We start from the raw sequence: 20,786 nt of genomic DNA, 5'->3' as shown, positions 1-20,786 counted from the left end.
CCCAGCTGGCACTCTCCAACACTCCGGACTATGGCAATATATTCAGCTTCACTGACGCAGGAGGCAAGGACGGAAATATCATGGAAAGCGTTATCTCACTGGCACAGGAGCGCAATATTAAGGTAAAGACGGAGAAGAAAATCCACACTTGTAAACATTGTCCGAATATTTCAAACAGTTTCGATAATCAATAATGATCATACCAAAATAGTTTTCCAGTGACCGAAATGAACAGTGCATCCTCAAAACTACCTATTTAAACGGAAGAACTTCGTTAGATACTTATGAATTCACCAGTAAAGAGCGGAATTTAATGTTTCAGGTGACGGTGGTGTACAGTGGACGCGTCAGTAAAGACGACCCCAATTCTGCCAGGAAGAAGACAGGTGACTCTCGGCTGATTACAAATCAAGCCGACTATAAGCGTTTGGCTGATTCCACGGGTGGACTTTTCATCCCCTCAGGGAAATTTGAGATCGACGCCATCACGCCCATCCTCGGGGACAGCGTGAAGAGTGTCGATGTGAGTGAATAGTGTTCTCTGTTGCACGTCCCCACGTCTCCTCACCTCCTGATATTCTATATGTCCCTTATGTCCTTCAGACTTCTACAGAGAGATACAGAGGTAGTAACACACACACACACACACAAATACACACAAACACACACACACACACACACACACACACACACACACACACACACACACACACACACACACACACACACACACAAACACACATACACACACACACACAAACACACATACACACACACACACATTTCAGTGTAAATGCTCTGTTGTCTTACACATGGCTATAAGGAAGGTGACACCAAATAAACACATGTACGGTATTTCAGGTGGATATTGCCATGCTGAAGGACGTGAAGGGATCCCAACAGCTTGAGTTGCCCATCGACGATTCCGTGCTGGACGTCACCGTGCACCTGGCCGGCTACATGAACGATGCCGTGATGCAGGATGTAACAGGTGGGTGCACTCTGGCATCACTTAGGAACCCATTCTAAAAGACTTCTGAGCCGTACATAATTTGCTTTCGAAACTAGATGAAGTGACACGGGTTTTTAAGTGTCTTTTTTTTATTGTTCTAGTGATGAATTAACAAGATTTTTATATCATTAACAGGAAAAACACTCTTAAAAACCTGGCTAATCATCTTTATGACATTGGAAAATAGTTTTAGTGAGAAAGCAAAGCGTTTTTGAAGTACGAAGCTTATGAACAACACAATCTACACAATATAATGTAATGTTAATGCTGTAGCAGTGAAATGTTTGCTTCGAATAAGATATATTCGCTTTCATTAAGGACGCACAAACTGCAACATGTCTTCGTATTTCTTACCTGACGGCAGGCACGACCTATGACCTACTGGACGACGCGGCGCTGACAGCAGCAGGGGTGGAGGTGGTCACATCCTCTGAGGCACTGAGGGTGGTCCGCTTCCCACACCCGGGCTTCGGTTCTTGGGTACTTGACCTTGATGCAGACACGTCCTTCTCTGTGACCATCAGCGCCAACTCCACTCTCAGCTGGCTAGGAGGTTTCTCCATTCTCGATCCCTCTCCGCCTCACCCCCACTACCGCGCGGTGGAAGGCAATCCCCTTACAGGTTAGTGAATAAAAATAACACTTACATGCAATCAAAAGGCATCCAGTGATCGCGATGTTTGTGATGGAAATAAAATACCATACATTGTTTTTTTACGCTGTCCTGTTTTGCAGACACGGTATATTACTTGGACGTCATGTTGATCGGCTACCTGGAGAGCAACCTTTTAGATGTCGACAGCGTGGAATACACTGATAACGTGAGGGTGTACACGTTAGCGTTTCTGGAGTTGTAATTTTCAAAGATTCCTTTTCCTATGACTATAACAGCTGTAGCTGACTTCCACTCAAACATTATATTGTCCGAAAGTCTGATGAATACGTACATCTGTAATTCACTATAATAACATGTATTTGACTTGAGTCGTCCACCCACATAGACCGGAGTGTTGCTTCGAACCATCATCTACGACGGGGATATCGATGACGAGTTTTACATCCGATCTGAGCCTCTCCCAGAGCAGCCTTTCAACGTAAGGCTGTGTGGACACGTTCAGTCGGGCAATAAATTCTGCCGACTTCTGCCTGTGCTGATAACCCCCGTCCAGGCCAGTGTGGAGGTGCTGGCCACATCAGAAGAACTCTCAGCTCGTCCCTCGGAGAGCACCTCTGGGGACTTCCTAATCAAGAACTTTGGCCTTGAGTCTGACTTCCAAGTGACGGTCACTGACGATATGAAATATTTCACAGAAGTCACTCCTTCGACGTAAGTAAAAATGTTAAGAGGAAACAACATAGTATTGAACTATAATACATAGAAAAAAGAATGATTCATATTAATATGGTATCTCCTCAGGTACAGTTTTTGTATCACCATCCTCTGAATAAATCATTCATGGCTCTCTGCCTGCCAAATCATAATTTATCTGTTAATCTTTTCACGAACATTTTGCAGTGGATCATATCTCTAGCTGCACTATTTTGCTCTCTTCCCACAGTATCCACTTGACCTCTAATGGATCCGAGGTTGTGACAGCCAGCTTCAGTGTGCCCTCAGGCAGCGTGCCGGGCACCGTGAGCACCATCATCCTCACGGCTCAGAGTGCCAAGCAAAAACAATCAGTAAACAGCGCCGTGACGCAGCTCGTTGTGCTGCCCGAGGTAAGAGACGATTTTCTTTTTTATTGTAAATCATAAAATAAATTAATAAATAAGGATTCCAAAAGCAACTGGAAAAATTACAGTATGAAACTGTAAGGCGTCCGAGAAGCTCTCCATTTTTATCACTAAACTTGCAGTGGTTCTTAACCTTTTTCAATGTACGCGCCCCTTTCAAATGAGCAGTCAGTTTTCGCATCCCTAAATTGCTGAAATGAAAAAAAAAATAAATAAATATATATATATATATATATATATATATATATATATATATATATATATATATATATATATATATATATATATATATATATATATATATATATATATATATATATATATATATATATATATATATATATATATATATATATATCTTCATTGACAATGCTTTAATTTTTTTTTGTGTGCGCCACCTCACTAGGAAGTTATCTCCTTAATGTTGCACATGATCTCCTTAGAACATAGTACCAGCGTTTTCCTGAAAGTCTTTTCTTTTTCTCTCATCACAATAAATAACTTGTGTGTACAAAAATACATTTTGCTTTAATCTTTGATGGGTATCCTAGCACCTGCTAGGAAAAGTCCTCGCATCCCCTAGGGGTGCGAGCACCCCCGGTTAAGAACCACTGCACTAAAGGAAAGCAAGTATATACAGTACAAGACTGAACTACGCAAGAATAGAACAATGCTATATAATTATTTGAGATGTTCTTGTCCAAATAGCAATTGTTTTATATTTTTATCACTTTAATGAATTCAAAGTAATCATCTAAACGAAATACATCAAATCACTTTACTCCTTCTAATATCAGTGTTGTAGTACATGTTAGTATTCATTTTATGTCATTTTTGAAACTCGCTCGCCAGTGACTTAAACCAATTTGTCTGTGGAGATTGCAAAAACTAAGCAACATAAAGTGAATTATTGTACAATAAGAATCTCTTGACTTTATATAATTAATCTGTGTACTTTCTCATACGGTAACACCAGACTGTTGACACTGAGGCACCGTTGTGCAGCCTGGATACCGAACCAGACTGCAGCGGCTTCAACATCATTGGCATCTGCAACCAGAAGAACTGGACCATTACCGCTACTCTGCAGGACTCTGTTTCCGGTAGAGATGTTTTTAGTATTATCTAACTGTTCTTTCTCTGGAAAGTCGGATTGTTTATATAAAGCTGCAGCATTTATTCAGAAACTCCAAACAATCATTGTTTCTTACCAATTCTGAATGGTAAAAGAAAAAGTTTACGTGAGAAATCGATCCGCTATTTCTTCTTCTTTCTTAGCCTTTTATATTTTCTTTAACTTGTGCCCTGCCATCTGTGCTGACCCACTTGCTTCACCATCCAGGTCTGAGCAATGCCTATGCGGTTCCTGAGGGGCTGTGGTCGGAGGTTAACGGGTTGACGCCAAGCACCAAAAACGAAGTGACGCTCAGCTACGGGGCCTCCTGCTGCACTTCTCAGGTTGAAATAATTGGTGTTGATACAGTGGGCAACGTGGGCAAGTGCCGCATTGACATGGGCGTGTTGGGAGGTTAGTTCTTCGCTGAGGTCTGCATTCTCAAGCGTTTTGACATCTTATCTTGAATACTTTTAACGGGCTCCAGCGGAAGTCACAGGAGTTTCAAGGGCATATTCATGATTATGGTAGTTTGTCGTGCATTTTACATAATTAAGGGAAAATCTTCCAGAGGGCCCCACCAATTATCTCCGTGGTCTTTGAAAATAGTTTATAAAACCCTCAGGGTTCTAAGAATATAATTTACCTTGCACTGGAAGCTATTACAGAAAGGAAAGGGACACCAACAAATAAACACATCCAATAACAACGATAAATTTTCATGGTTTTCCTTGGTCGCTGCTCCGTCATAACCACCTGTCCCTGTCCAATAAAGTAACATCTTCTGTAGTGCAATGACGATATGACACGATATGGTTAGAGAGTAGTGAGTGACAAGTCGCATGTGTGCAGGAGCCATCGTGGATCTGGAGGCGGAGTCTGTGGGAGTGGACTGGGTGATGCTGCGTTGGTCCCTTTCCCCCACCACCCTCGAGCTACACAAGTACTCGCTCCTCATCAACGAGGACATGGTTTCAGAATTCCGCTGCACCGAGGTAGTGTCTTTCAAAGTTTGCAAACAGTATAGCTTTCATAATGAACTCTCTGTAGCGTTAATGTTATACGTATATCGTATGTCTGTAGCATCTGTATTGTCAAATGTATGGATTAGATAAATGTTAGAATTTTTTTTCTTTTAGCATTTGTTACATAAATTTCACATGATATGAACTGATTGACAAAAAATCATAATATATTAAGGACAAAGGCAAGAAAAAGACATCGATGGGTACTGTTACTATTACTGTACCACTACTACTACTACTACTACCACTATTACTACTATTACTACTACTACTACTACTACTACTATTACTACTACTACTACTATTACTACTACTACTACTACTACTACTACTACTACTACTACTACTACTACTACTACTCCTACTACTTCTACTACTACACCCGCCGCTAATGAAAGTGGCGCGTTGATGTTTTTCTTGTTTTGAGTCACACTTATCAAGCTTTTTTTTTTTTCACTTTACTTCTCTTGCTGTGAGGAATGATGAAACACTCAGCTGATGCTTTTTGACAAAACACGCCTTCGTCCAAGGGTGGTTTGTTTCACGGGATGGAAATATCATTATTTTCAAGGCGTCTTTTCAGACAACGCTGCACACAGTGCACAGTTCTTTGTGGCTGCCCACTTTCCCTAGAAATGTTCTTAAAACCAAAATCACTTTTCTGGAGAGAGTCAATAATGGCTATATTGGTTTGGGATATTTTTGAAGCTTGCGTGCCATTAACAATTAAATTATACCATCGATATGAAATGTTCTAAGAAAATTTAGCAAATTTTTGTGACTATACTCCTTAATGGGGTTAACAGTCAAATAAGTGATGACATGTAGAGGTGTGAGAGTTGATAGATGTTCAGATTCTTACCGATGTTGCCACATTTTCATATCCATTTATTTCAAGTGAGCTGAACACTTTCCCCGCACTATGAAACAGCAGTTTATCATGCGCGCCACTTTCATTGGAGGCGGTGTGTACTACTACTGCTACCACTACTACTACTACTACTACTACTGCTACTATTATCATTACAAGTCACTTAGGGCCGAGTCTAGAGGGGCACTGATATATTTCAGTCTGTGTGCCACCGCAACGTGACGGACCTGAAGGCGTGCTCCCTCCAGACCTTCCAGCTTACGCCTTACTTCTACATGGGGGAGAGTGACCGCGTGGGACTGGCTGCCTACACCGACGCCACCACCCTCGATCTCGGTATCTTCATCTTTTGTTCACTGATAGATTAAGTATAATATTTTCTGAACGATAACCACAAGCTACAATAATTATTTCAAAAGTTCATGGAAATATACATTCGTTAACATCGACTCCCTCTCATCCACCATAACATATATATATATATATATATATATATATATATATATATATATATATATATATATATATATATATATATATATATATATATATATATATATATATATATATATATAAGTAAATAAATAAATAGATACAACTAGAAAAAATATAAAAAGAAAGCAAATAAATAAATGATAACAATGATGATAAATAACTGCTCTACTGTGGAATGCAGTCACATCAATGTCAATTTGCATTCAGTACAATAAGAGCGCTGGGAATTTAATGTCGTACATGCATCCACAGAGCCTGGATCTCCTGTCAATGGCAAACAAATCAACTCCACCAGTACCACAGCCAGGGTAACTTGGGAAGCTGCAAACACACTATGCCTCCACCAGTACCAGGTAAGTTTCATCAAAATCTCTAAAAGAGGATGACCAAGACTCAGTAAGGAAAGCCAGAAGATCATCAGTAGAGCGGCCTCGACGGAACGCATACTGGTGATCAGATAGAAGGTTGTGAAGTGATAGATGTTTAAGTATCTTCCTACTGAGGATAGATTAATAAACTTTAGAGAGGCAGGAAATTAAAGCGATAGAGCGGTAGTTTTAGGGATTAAAACGGTCACCCTTTTTAGGAACAAGCTGAATGTAGGCATGTAGGCAAACTTCCAGCAAGAGGGAAAGGTAGATGTTGATAGACACAGTTGAAAGAGTTTGACTAGGCAAGGTGCAAGCACGGAGGCACAATTTCGGAGAACAATAAGAGGGACTCCATCAGGTCCATAAGCTTTCTGAGGGTTAAGGCCAGCGAGGCCATGGAAAACATCAGTGCGAAGAATCTTAATGGGTAGCATGAAGTAAGGGTAGTCAAGAGGGTGGAGGAGAGGGAGGAACAAGCCCTGAATCATCCAAGGTAGAGTTTTTATCAAAAGTCTGTGCGAAGAGTTCAGCTTTAGAGATAAATGAGATCGCAACGGTGCATCAGGTTGCAATAAATGAAGGAAAGACGAAGAAGTAAAGTTATTGAAGATATTTTTTTGGCTAGGTGCCAGAAATCCTGAGTGGAGTTAAATTTTGAAAAATTTTGTAAGGTTAGGGCATCATTTCAAAAGACGCCACTGCCAATGTTCTAGTGTCTGTTGTTTGATTTCAGGTCTTTGAATAGTCAAAGGTTACTCGAATGAAGTCAAATGTATCATTGGCAGCCAAAAAGTAAATGCAGTGGCTTAGTTATATGTTGATAGTAATAGTTTTATATTGTACTTGTTATATAACGATGGAATGAAAGTTGATTTGAAGCACCACAACAAACTGGTCACGTGGAGCGCAGAGACAACTGGAGGAGACTCGTAAATTTTACATGCCGCCAACCCCTGACTCTTGGGAAACGACGAAAGGAGAGGACTGCATTAGTTCAGATAAGAGAACGTAGTGTATGCATGTGTTTCACTGGAAAAGGTGGCCAGCACGGTATTATAAGTATAGATATAAAGCTATTCACAATTAGTTTGATTTAAATCAGACAAGAGCAAAATTTTCATGGATTTTTCACTTTTTGAGAGAGAGAGAGAGAGAGAGAGAGAGAGAGAGAGAGAGAGAGAGAGAGAGAGAGAGAGAGAGAGAGAGAGAGAGAGAGCAAGAGAAATACAATACCACTAATAACTTTGTAAATGTACATAGGTAAACAAACAACAAGAAGACTTTGTTGCAAACAAGACAGTCACCAAATCTTTCAACTTTTCTCTAGGAATAAACACATTTCTGGAAAAAAAGAAAAAAAAAATCACAAAAGTTACACCAATGCCCATGACTAGGATGTGGATGACAGGTTACTTGCTTCTGACAGGTGTGTTACCGCCCCTATGGCTTCCCGGGGACTGAGGTGTGTGAGGCAACTAGCGCCACGGAGTATGAGCTGCGAGGCATCGAACCCTGTGCAGTGTATGTGGTCACCGTCATGTCTGTCTCTCCGTCGGGTCTCCTCAGCGAACCTCTCAAGTTTTACGTGAATACCGATGAAGCAGGTATAGTGGTCGTCTGTTCTACCTAGTCATTTGTTTAACCATCCGTTAGTCAGTTTATATATCTATCTGTCTCTCTGTCTTTCCATCTATCTATCCATCTATCTATATCTATTTGTCTGTATATCTGTCTGTCTACCTGCCTATTTATGTATTTATTTATGTAGCTATAATTATTTATCTATCAATTTACATATTCATCTTCCTGTTATATGTTTATCTATCCATCTATCTATCTATCTATCTATCTATCTATCTATCTATCTATCTATCTGTCTGTCTATCCATCTAGCTATTTGTCTATCTATCTACCTATTCATCTCTCTCTATCTGTCTATCTATGTATCTATCTATCTATCTATCTATCTATCTATCTATCTGTCTGTCTGTCCATCCATCTAGCTATTTGTCTACCTATCCATCTCTCTCTATCTGTCTATCTATCTATCTATCTATCTATCTATCCATCTATCTATCTATCTATCTATCCACCTAATCATCTAATTGTTTAAACGTGCAGTGGATGCATATTACTGACGAGGTGGTTCACTGGCAGCGTCCATGGTGAGCCTCGTGCTGGTTTGCATCCCGGGTTACTAAGGCAAGAAAGTTAGAGACGCGTGCAATAAAGCCATCTAAAAATTTCTATAATCAAATCTTTAATTCTCATTCTTTCGTTTACTCTCATCCCCACCTAAATCAGACCTCTGCGTCTTCCGTTACATTCATCATCCCACATGACTTCCTGCAGTACATCTATAGATCTCTTTAGTCTTCCTCTCTTCCTCTTGCCTGGCGGGTCCATTTACAACATCCTCTTCCTCATATTGTTTGCACATGACCAAACTACTTCAGTCTCGCTTATCACTTTCCCCACAAACTTATCTGAAAACGTCATGACACCCAGGCAAGCTTTCCTTTCTCCATGGCTCTTCCAACTAGCGTCTCCTGTGTGTAATTAATGTTTTCCCTCTTTTTCTGCCCATAGACCCCGAGGCGCCAAGAAATGTGGTGCTGGAGCAGGCCACTGAGACCACTGTTACTCTGGCCTGGGACGACCCGCTCCACCACGTCCAATGCATCGACAGGTGATTGTTTTTTTTTTTTCCACATTCGAAAATCTGGTTATCTTATCATTCAAATTTCAGAACAGAGTATTTTTTACCGCATTCGCAAATCTGGCTCTTCATTGACTCGGTTTCCAAAATAAATTCAAATTTTTCTCACTAGTTTTAAAGCATCCTGTTGTTTCTGTCTCATTCAAATAAGTTTTTCCTTCACACTTTGTTATAAGCTTTTACCCAACCTTCTTTTAATACAAGGCCTTTTCTTTTTTGTAATCGTTCAAAATGAAATCATTCCTAAATCGGAAGATCAGCCACAGATACTTACTACTAGGGACCACATTCCCAAACACTTCGATATCTTATTTCGACTACTTGTAACAGACTCTAGTGGAAGTTACTGGATTTTCTCAAGAGGATGTTCATTGCTGCAGTGATAGTTTTAAAAGCAATTCTTCATTATCACCGGGAAAGACAACACCCATGAGAGCCTGACTAATCATCTCTGCGGCCTTTGAAAATAGTTCTTATGAGAACCTAAAGCGTTACCAAATATGAATTGTGTTTATGCAGGAGTGGGGTTTTGGCCCGCTTTCTTAAATAACGCATTAGTAATTACCAAGCAGCAAGCCCCACGGTCATATTTGGTTTTCTAACCCCACAGTCACGTTCGTTTTGTGTGAGGCTGGAACTCACGATTTTTGTGAAGTACAAACATTTCACGTTACCTCTTACTGTCATGCTCGAGGATATTCTGTTGATCATTCGCTAAGACTAAAATCGTTATCATCATTTCTGTGTATGGTTGTAAGTGCTAAAACACTGCACGTTCTCCAGGTACATGATCACGTACGGAGTGATTGAGCCGACACATCGAGAGGTACACGTGGACTTCTCACACAACGTAGCTACCGTGTCTGAGCTTCTGCCGTGCACTAACTACTCCTTCATGGTGACCGCCGTGTCCAAGACAGGGAAGATGGGTCCTGGCGCCCATAGGACAGCCGAGACATTGGAAACTGAAAGTGAGTCACAAGACTACAAGTGATAACTGTACCTAGTCACGGGAGGCATCTAATCAAATTTTAGTACTTCCTTTCAACGATGGCATTGGTCACATTTATGTTATGTGATTAAAAACAGGTTTTCTGAAAATGTTTTTTTTTCAGTAAATCTTTGTGCTTCATGTTTGTGTGGAAAGGAATTTCAATGATACAAGCCTCGAGAACATAGATAATAATGTTTATCGCCTACTCAATATACTAATGGATGAAAATAAAGATATAAGTGTGTGTGTGTGTGTGTGTGTGTGTGTGTGTGTGTGTGTGTGTGTGTGTGTGTGTGTGTGTGTGTGTGTGTGTGTGTGTGTGTGTGTGTGTGTGTGTGTGTGTGTGTGTGTTGAACATTACACCGAGATACTCTGGTTATTGGACTCAACCCCCTTCCTTATCGTGTACAAAGGTCGTGTTGACTCATGTTCTATCAGTTCGAGACATCCTCCAACATACTGCAATTCCCTGTTCTACTATAACAGCTGTTCCTCCACAGATCCCAACCCGGTGGACGCACTGGTGGCGGAGGCCAACGCCACCACTTCCCTGCAGGTCTCGTGGATGACAGACATGGTCTGTATAGACCATTTCGTCGTTTGTTACTATGAACATTTAGTTCCGGAGGAAACATGTGCTGCGGAAGACAACACTGAGACCAGCCTTCTAGGCTTGCAGCCCTGCACTGATTATACTGTGGTCGTTACCGCCGTCACACCTTATGGCGTAGAAAGCAACAAGACCACCACCACCGCCTCCACTCTTGAAATCAGTAAGTCACTAAATCCATGCCTGCAGCCAACAAATGTGTGTCTAAAGTAGGTGAAAGAGATGAAACATTTAACAATTTGTCTCAACAGATCCTGGAAAGCCAGAGAAGCTGACGGTGACGGACCAGACGGCCCACACTGTAGAAATCAGCTTCGATCCACCCTCGGTCGGTTCCCAGTGCATCACTGAATATGACATCCAGGGGATCCTGCTAGATAGTACACTCAGAGACAAGCAAATCGGTACAGCTGTGCCCACTGAACCTTCTCGCGAAAGTCTTTTTACCGACCTTATGGCGTGTAGCGAATACGAGATCCGCGTGCGATCGGTAACGCGGGGCCTTCTCACCAGCGACTGGGTGTCCGTGGTGGCAACCACACTGGAAGATACTCCCAGCGCACCACGTAACTTAAAACTGTTGGATGCTACACAGACAACTTTGCATGTGCAGTGGTGGGAGCCTATGGACAATTACTTATGCGTTGAGGAGTACGTTGTCAGCTGGATCAAGAAAGGAGAAGCTAAAACACAGACATTCACGTCGAGGAATAACAAGGGGCCGCGATCCCCGGTGAGCGACATGACCTTACCGAATCTCACTCCATGCAGCCAATACGACGTGACCGTGAAGGCCGTCACTCCCAGTGGCCAGGAGAGTGATGTTGCGTCCCTCTCAGCTGATACCACGGGCTGCCCTCCGTGAGATTTCAGCAGAAGCAGAAGCAAACAATAACGCGCCCATCACATCGGAACACCCAGACCACAGAGACAAGAGGAGATCCTTACTTTTATACTGTAGGGAGACTTATCCACATCTTATACATTATCCTGGCATCATGTTCACGCAAATAGCATGTTTCTGAAAATTTAGCAGTGAGTTGTTGGTTCAATAAATGTAGTCATAAGCATCACAGACACTTATAATCAATCGCCATAGTCCAAATTGCGTCTCTACAGCAGACTCATCACATTAGTATTTAAATGTCGTGATGTGTGTTTGTGTGTGTGTGTGTGTGTGTGTGTGTGTGTGTGTGTGTGTGTGTGTGTGTTATAGTTGAGAGAGAGAGAGAGAGAGAGAGAGAGAGAGAGAGAGAGAGAGAGAGAGAGAGAGAGAGAGAGTGTGTGTGTGTGTGTGTGTGGAGTGGCGGAGTGGGGCTGAGGGCGTTGAGCACATTCTATGTATAAACCAGCCTATATAAACATTACTCCCGCAGTTCTGAGGCACAGGGCTGCCAGCGAGGGTGAACTGTGCTGAACGATCTACTTTGTTCAATATTCGTGTCTCTTTGTTTACTATTTAAAATACATCAAGTACTTACGGTAGTGCAATGGCAGTACTTAAGTGTCAGCGCGGGTAAGAATGTGAAAATTAAGTTATAAAGATTACAATAACAAAAGATGAAAAACAAATATCATTGATAGCATAACATTAAACATCCTGTTTCTCTCTCTCTCTCTCTCTCTCTCTCTCTCTCTCTCTCTCTCTCTCTCATCAGTGTGACAGTTATTTTCTCTCAACCACAAGCATTAGCCAACCAATATGCGCACAATTTCTCCTCGATTTTTTTTTTTCTTCTGTCGATCTGTTCTGATGAAATGTCAGGGAATTGTTTTGTTTCATCCTTTCCCATTCCCTTCCTCCTCCTCCTCCTCCTCCTCCTCCTCTCTCCTTTTTTTTTTTCTTTTTACGTAAGAAAAACAAAACCGAAAAAAAAAAAATCCACTTAGGCGCCAGTCCCAAAAGAGACGTCAAGAGAATAATCGAAAATTGAAGGATAAGTGTCTTGAAGTCTCCATCTTGAAAGAGTTCAAGTCATAGGAAGAAGGAATTACAGGAGCAGGCAGGGAGTTCCAGAGTTTACCAGAGAAAGGAATGAATGATTGAAAATACTGGTCAACGCTTGCATTACAGAGGTGGAAAGAATAGAGATGAGAGAATGAAGAAAGTCTTGTGCAGCGAGGCCGCGGAAGGAGGGAAGGCATGCAGTTAGCAAGATCAGAAGAACAGTTAGCATGAAAATAGCGGTATTAAGATAGCAAGAGATACAACATTAAGGCGATGAGAAAGAGGCTGAAGACAGTCAGTTAGAGGAGAGGGGTTGATGAGACGAAGAGCTTTTGATTCCACCCTATCTAAAATAGCGGTATGAGAGGAACCCCAACATACATGTGAAGCATACTCAGTACATGGGCGAATAATAAGCTGGGGTGATGAGAAAAACTGGTGGATCACAATGCCTAACTTGAAAGAAGCTGTTTTAGCCAGAGATGCGATGTGAAGTTACTACTTTAGATTATAAGTAAAGGACAGATGGAGGATGTTCAGTGCAGAAAAGAGGGACAGTTGAGTGTTACTGAAGAAGAGGGGATAGTTATCTGGAAGGTTGTGTCGAGTTGATAGATGGAGGAATTGAGTTTTCAATGCACTGAACATTGCTCTGCTCCAATCAGAAATTTTAGAGAGATCATTAGTCACTCATTTTGTGGATTTCCAGTGTGAGCTTTTTACTTCCTGAAAGGTTGAACATCTATGAAAAGACATGGAAAAAGTGCAGGCGGTTATCATCAGCGTAGGATAAGTAGGATAAGTAGTTTCGTTGAGAGGACCATTGGATGAATAATAGGAAGAGAGTGGGTAACAGGACAGAACCCTGAGGAACTCCACTGTTAATAGACTTAAGACAAGAACAGTGACCGTCTACCACAGTAGAATCTTGAGATGAAGTTACAGAAAGAAGGATAGGAGCCGTAGGAGGGTAGTTTGGAAATCAAAGCTTTGTGCCAGACTCTGTCAAAACCTTTTGATATGTCTAAGGCCGCTTCGAAATTTTCACCAAAATTCCTAAAAGAGGATGTCAAGACTCAATAAGGAAAACCAAAAAGATCACCAGTAGAATGGTCTCAACGGAACCCATACTGGCAATCAAATACAAGGTTACTGAGGACAGATTAAAAAATTTAAATGAGGCAGGAAATTAAAGCAATAGGATGGTAGTTTGAGGTACTAGAGTGGTCACCCTTTCTAGGAACAGGCTGAATGTAGGCAAACTATCAGCAAGAAAGAAAGATAGATGTTGATACAGAGTTGGAAGAGTTTGACTAGGCAAGGTGCAAGCACGGTGGCAAAGTTTCGGAGAACAATAGGAGGATTCATAAGCCTTTCTCGGGTTAAACCCAGCAAAAGCATGGAAAACATTACTACAAAGGTTCTTAATGGGTAGCATAAAACAGTCGGAGGGTGGAGGAGGAGGATGAAGGTCTGAATCATCCAACGTAGAGTTTTTAGCAAAGGTTTGAGCAAAGAGTTCAGCTTTAGAGACTGATGAGTTAGCTGTGGTGCCATCAGATGGAAATAAAGGAGGGAAAGATGGAGAAGCAAAGAAGTAAAGGTGATTTTGCCTATGAGTCACGAAGGGAGTTAGATCTTGAACTAAACTCAAACTAAATTTATCTGTGCTGTATACCTCTCACTAACTCCACTGACTGTAAAAAAATTCTTTGATTACTTAACTTCCAAAGTGGAGCACATCCTGACTCTCTTCCCTTTCGCGGAGATCTCCATCCTTTCGAGACTTCAATGTTCACCACAAGCTTTGACTTCCCTCTCCTGGTGAATTAGCCTTTAACTTTGCTATCCTCCATAACTTTGAACAATTAGTGCAACACCCTACTCATATTTCTGACCTTCTAGGAGATACACCTAACATCCTTGACCATTTCTTAACCTCCAATCCTTTTGTTTATGCTGTCATTTTTTTATTGGGCTTCTCTGATCATGACCTCATACCGTATTTTTTGTCCTATCGCTCCAACCCCTCTTCAGGATCCCCTAAAAGAAGAGTTGCCTCTGGCACTTTGCCTCTGCTAACTGGGGAGACCCAAGGAAGTATTATTCTGATTTTCCTTGGAAGGACTACTGTTTCTATGTCAGGGACCTGTCTTTGTGTGCTGTGTACCAGACTCTATCAAAATCTTTTGATATGTCTAAGGCAACAGCAAAATTTTCACCAAAATCTCTAAAAGAGAATGACCAAAACTCAGTAAGGAAAGCCAGAAGATCACCAGGGTCTTGACGAAACCCATACTGGCGATCACATAAAAGGTTGTGAAGTGATAGATGTTTAACAATCTTCTTGTTGAGGATAGATTCAAAATTTTAGATAAGCAGGAAATTAAAGCAAAAGGACGGTAGTTTGAGGGATTAGAATGGTCACCCTTTTTTAGGAACAGGCTGAATGCAGGCAAACTTCCAGCAAGAAGGAAAGGTAGATGTTGATAGACAGAGTTAAAAGAATTTGACTAGACAGGGTGCAAGCACAGAGGCACAGTTTCGGAGAACAATAAGAGGGACCCCATCAGGCCCATAAGCCTTCCAAGGGTTTAGGCCAGCGAGAGCATGGAAAACATCACTGAGAAGGATTTTAATGAGTAACATGAAGTAGTCAGAGGGTGGAGGAGAGGAGCAACAAGCCGAGAATCATCCAAGGTAGAGTTTTTAGCAAAGGTTCGAACATAGAGTTCAGCTTTAGAGATAGATTAGATGGAAATAGTGCCATCAGGTTGAAATAAAAGAAGGAATGATGAAGAAGCAAAGTTATTGTTTTTTTTTTTTGGGGGGGGGGTTAGTGCCAGAAGTCACGAGAGGATTTAGATCTTGAAAGATTTTGACACTGTCTATTTATGAAGAATTTTTTTGGGTTAGCTGGAGAACAGACTTGGCATGATTTCGGGCACAAATATAAAGCGCATAATATTCAAGTAATGGAAGGCTCAAGTACCTTTTGTAGGCCACCTCTTTATCATATGTAGCACGAGAACAGGCTGTGTTAAACTAAAATTTGGAAGGTTTAGGTCGAGAGAATGAGTGAGGAATGTACGCCTCCATGCTTGACACTATCACCTCTGTTATGCGCTCAACACACAGAGACAGGTCTCTGACACGGAAGCAGAAATCAGAAGAAAATCAGCCTAATACCTCCTCAGGTCCCCCTACTAGCAGAGGCAAAACGCCAGAGGCACCTCCACTTTGGGGGATCCTGAGGAGGGACTGGGACAATAGGACAAGATTCAGATATGAGATTGTGATCGGAAGAGCCCAACGGAGAAGGTAGGGCGACAGCATCAGCAGAAGCCTTAGAGGTTAGGAAAAGATCAAGAATGTTGGGTTTATCTCCAAGACGGTCAGGAAGACGAGTAGGGTGTTGCACCAGTTGCTCTAGATCGTGGAGGACAGCAAATTTAAAGGCTAGTTCCTGGTCTTTTCTTGTTCTCTTCCAGGGTTCCTTATCTGTTACGGCGTGATTACATTTTTTTTTTTTTTATGTAGATATTGTTATTGCCATCTTTGTTCTCTATGCGTGTTCCCGTTTGTGTGTGTGTTTGTGAGTCTTACCGTACCTCATAGCTGGAATGGCAATATACTCAACAATATAGACATTTATTGCCCGTAACTGGTTCACATCCAGTACACAGGGAGCCCTTACAGATTCTGGCAGTTAATAGCTAAATCCCTAATGTATACAGTGAAAAAGAAGAATTATCACAACTTACTTTAAGCTCATTGCGAGATCACAGGTGGTACTGGCAAATGGGGCACTTGTTGGATTCCTTCAGGCACCGTCGCAGACAGTCCCCGTGGAAGAGATGGTAGCAGGGAGTGACGCGGGCGCTGCTCATAGGTGCCAAACACACGGCACACACGTCGTCGTGGCGCCTTACCTCAGAGCGACTAGCCGGCCGGTAGGGGGACAGCGTGGCCAGCTCGTGCTGTAGAGGCTTGATGCAGTCGTCCCGCAGCTCCCGATACTTGACGCGGAGGTTGGTGAAGCTGGAGAGCAGGACAAGCCTGAAGTTGAAGGTGGAGACGCACAAGAGCGTGAGGAGAGTGGAGAGGGTGAGGTGAGAAGCGAGCAGCAGCGTCGGCCAGTACAAACACTCCATGCCCTCAAAGGGTTCGAACTTTTTGTTATCGAACCAAGAACCAGCTATTTTGGTGGAGAACTTCTCTGTTACGAGAAAGTAGACACCGGTGAGGAAGAGATAGCCTGAAGTGGGCGAGTAATCTTTGAGACCTTTCTCGAGACCCATCACCAGCAGGAGAAACACCACCGTGATGATGAAGGTCACGGCTTTCGTCCACTCCAGAACCATCTTGGTCGTGGACAGCGCCAGGTGTCGCACATTGGACGTCCGCGCTATGTTGACGTACATCGTCCAGTCCTCTCGCTCCACCACCTCCTGCGGGACACAGCACACACCATCATACTCGTACACTGCCAACAGTTTTCTACACAGTAAAAAGTGGTCACATAAAACACGCCTCAACTAAACGAATAAAGCTCCGAATACAACACACTTTTCGAAGCAATCATACATAGCTAAAGACAACGGGAATCACAGATGGAAGGACCAAGTCATTACAATTATAGGGTTTGTAAATTTTGAATGATAAGCTTTATCCCAAGGTAACAGACACATACCAGGCTGATTACCAGTACTAGAACGAACATGGATCTGGCCCTGTCATGTTACAAGATCAGAACTCCATTATACACACTCCATTTGGAGGTGGAGGGAAAGCATGAAGACTTAAGGAATGTTACCTTAACATAAGCGACGCAGTAGATGATAACGTTGAAAAACATCAAGGTATAGAGGCTTGTCAACTTCTGTTGCTGCATCAACAGGCGCTCACACATCGTGAAGAACACGAGCTGAGGTGAAATAATTTTATGAACAAAATGTATGGAGTGAAAAAAAACTTGAGAGGGAGTTTGTGATACAGACATTTTGGAGATGATATCGCAGAACAAGCAAAGATTTAAATATTTAATCAATATAGAGGATAAATAACTATTCTACACTAAACATTTGACCTGATTAATTAGGAGAGAGAAGTTTTTCAGCTTCAGGTATGCAGATTCAAAGTTCAAGAACCGACGCCTCATCCGCAGCAGAACTTGAGGGAGAAACTCCTGCCACCACCAACTGTCGCTGAATCGTGTCCACCAGCCGTCGCCTCCAACGGGAGATACAAGTCAATATTACATTTAATCTGAATGATAATACCGAGAAAAGGGCGATAGAGAGAATGAAGTTATTATAGTGCCAGGGAATGAAGTTTATAATTTGTTATAATATAACCAATGATATGACAGTAAAATACACGTGGTGAGGAGTGATGGCTAGTTGTTTCTCAAACAAGGTTGTCTTTATATTTCTAGAAGTTGAGCCATTATGCTCTTTTCTAGAAATATACAAGGAGCAAACCATGTCTCTTCTAAAGTGCTTTAATAATTTGGGAGATATATTTTTGTATTACATTGGTTACAACCACTGGCACATAACTATTAGATTGTATAACTACAGGAACAAGGTATATTATTAACATTAGGTATAGATGGTGATAGTTGTCAGACACTGCCGTAAAGGAGACGGGGAAGAGGTATTGTATTTCAAAGTAGCCTTCCGGTATCCTAATGAAGATGACCGAAAATGGAACTACCAGTAAAAATTTATTGTACCTCCATTTTCCATGAACCTCCACTAAATGGTGTTGTTGTTGATTATCTCTACCATAAAGGAAGCCTACGTATCAAGCAGTACTCATAACCCTGTCAGCGCTCACCCAGCTCTGGCGGAGTGGCTGCGGTGGTCTGCAAACCACACATCAGCAGTACTGTGATGACGCTCAGCGCAGCCATGAGCAAGGCGGCCTGTTGACCCTGCTGCCGAGCCAGTGTCCAAGGAAGCAGCAGTAACAAGAGAAGCGTCGCCGCTGTGGGATTCAAAATGTTTTTGAGTGTTATCTTGGCATAACTGGTGGAAGTCTGCAGTGTATCATTCACCTCCCCCTCCCCACGATCCACTTCTCTTGCTTTATTTGCGACATTGCTGTATGCAAATAACTAATGTGTGTGTGTGTGTGTGTGTGTGTGTGTGTGTGTGTGTGTGTGTGTGTGTGTTAGGGCCAGGCAAACCTTGAGTTGACAATGCCTCAAAAACTCAATTCCTTAATCTATTCGCTCGACACAACTTTCATGACAACTATCCCTTCTTCAGTAACATTCAGCCATCGCCCTCATCTTCAAAATGAACATGCCTGGACTGTCCTTCACGTAAAATCTTCGCTTGCTAAAAACAGCCTCGATGAAGTTAGATATCCTTATCGCCTCTGCCAATATTTTTCTCCTTCCAGTTCTTTTCTCTGTAGTATATAGAGGTCTTATCTATAAATGTATGGATCACTGCCTCTACATATGATGCTAAATTCACGTAGTCCTTCTAAACAGAGTGGAGTCAAAAGATTTTCGTCTCATCGATTTCTCTCGTCTAACACTGTCTTCAATCTCTCACTCACCGTCGCATTGTTGTATCTTACTATTTTCCATTACCTCCATGGTTACTGCTCTTTCGAACTTGCTAACTGTATGCCTTCTTCCTCCCGCGGCGTCACTACACAAGACTTTCAATTTACTCTCATCCTCATTCTGTCCACCTTATTACGTATTGCAGGAGTTAACCAGTATCTTCACCCTTTTACTGGAACTCTCTTCTTGTTTCTGTATTTCTTCCTACCTGTGACCTAAACTGTTTCAAGAGAGGAGCATCAAGATACCTTAAAAACTAAACTGATTTTTCCTCAGACCTTTTAATCGTTTTTCTTTCGGGAACGCCATTATGAACGCTTTTTCCTTAAATCTATATTTGCCTTTAAACGATTTGTTTGCTCAGAAAAAAAGAAAATAAAAGTAAATAAATAAATGAGTAAATAATATATATATATATATATATATATATATATATATATATATATATATATATATATATATATATATATATATATATATATATATATATATATATATATATATATATATATATATATATATATATATGCTGTGACTAAGTAGCATTCTTCTCCCAAGATATTAATTTTAGCATCATAGGTCTTGATGACGGTCACATTGAATGACGCGTGAAATTCAAGGAAGAAGAGCGACCACCCTGGTATTCCTTCTTATTAAAATGGGAATGTTCGTTAAAAAAAAAAAAAAATTACCAACCGATAAGTGGGTGACGATGACGTTGTGGGCACCGATTCCGGGGCTTCCCAATGAGAAGGAATGAGGCTGCAACAGGCGGGAGAGAGTGCAGGCGTCTGGCGCAATAATTGGCGGCGTAAAGACGGAAAGCTATACGATGCGATAGTCCCATCGTCACATCAGGCTGGCCAGCCTGCTGAAAGCAACGTAGCAACGTGCACAAGACGTGAAATAATAGTGTACACTATCTCCTGCCACGCACACGCATACGCTGTCCCAAGCACTATCTCAGGATAACTGGGCGAGGCTCATCCCAACAGGTGGAAACACAGACTCAATTGCAGCAAGTCACCAATGGCACCCACAGTCCAAACTGTGTCATTTATTTTCATCATCACATGTGCCTCTGTCAACCACTACTAGTGCTGTGATTTGGGGCATTAATTCAGTGGTTTGTTTATACTACGAAAAGTAAGGTATAATATTTTTTTTCTTTCTTCATTACTTATTATTAACCCAGACACAGAGCCGAAGCCAGGGTCATGCTCTGAGGACTCAATATAATTAGTCCCAACGCCAAGCCAGCAGTGCCCGTGCCAGCTCGTGTCTTGGCAACGGTCCCGCCGGATAAT

General features: G+C 41.7%; 2 protein-coding genes across 3 annotated transcripts in view; one reads left to right on the top strand and one right to left on the bottom strand.

Annotated features, from left to right (window-relative positions):
• Positions 1-12,021, top strand: part of LOC135100794 (von Willebrand factor A domain-containing protein 7-like) — a 19,452-nt gene extending 7,431 nt beyond the window's left edge. The window contains exons 9-25 of the mRNA XM_064004115.1: positions 6-122; positions 323-523; positions 862-991; positions 1,377-1,634; positions 1,748-1,833; positions 2,014-2,339; positions 2,572-2,734; positions 3,726-3,852; positions 4,092-4,277; positions 4,716-4,858; positions 5,960-6,095; positions 6,507-6,607; positions 8,052-8,229; positions 9,215-9,314; positions 10,128-10,315; positions 10,839-11,111; positions 11,200-12,021. Coding sequence (XP_063860185.1) covers positions 6-122; positions 323-523; positions 862-991; positions 1,377-1,634; positions 1,748-1,833; positions 2,014-2,339; positions 2,572-2,734; positions 3,726-3,852; positions 4,092-4,277; positions 4,716-4,858; positions 5,960-6,095; positions 6,507-6,607; positions 8,052-8,229; positions 9,215-9,314; positions 10,128-10,315; positions 10,839-11,111; positions 11,200-11,813 — 3,327 coding nt within the window. The 3' untranslated portion in view covers positions 11,814-12,021. The remainder of the gene's footprint in view (positions 1-5; positions 123-322; positions 524-861; positions 992-1,376; positions 1,635-1,747; positions 1,834-2,013; positions 2,340-2,571; positions 2,735-3,725; positions 3,853-4,091; positions 4,278-4,715; positions 4,859-5,959; positions 6,096-6,506; positions 6,608-8,051; positions 8,230-9,214; positions 9,315-10,127; positions 10,316-10,838; positions 11,112-11,199) is intronic.
• Positions 5,992-20,786, bottom strand: LOC135100796 (uncharacterized). 2 transcript variants are annotated; one of them, XM_064004119.1, is made up of 6 exons: positions 20,176-20,786; positions 18,738-18,887; positions 17,986-18,128; positions 17,713-17,823; positions 16,661-17,347; positions 5,992-6,115 (listed from the first exon to the last, which is right to left on the bottom strand). In XM_064004119.1, exons 1-5 carry the CDS (start codon positions 20,324-20,326, stop codon positions 16,679-16,681), a joined length of 1,224 nt encoding a protein of 407 aa, XP_063860189.1. In that variant the 5' UTR covers positions 20,327-20,786; the 3' UTR covers positions 5,992-6,115; positions 16,661-16,678. The 2 variants fall into 2 exon arrangements, with proteins under 2 accessions (XP_063860189.1, XP_063860188.1); XM_064004118.1 differs by lacking the exon at positions 5,992-6,115 and having other exon boundaries at positions 16,535-17,347; positions 20,176-20,784.

This window comes from Scylla paramamosain, chromosome 5 (genome assembly GCF_035594125.1).
Source record: "Scylla paramamosain isolate STU-SP2022 chromosome 5, ASM3559412v1, whole genome shotgun sequence".
Taxonomy (NCBI): Eukaryota; Metazoa; Arthropoda; class Malacostraca; order Decapoda; family Portunidae; genus Scylla; species Scylla paramamosain.
This window is presented reverse-complemented; position numbering and strand designations above follow the sequence as displayed.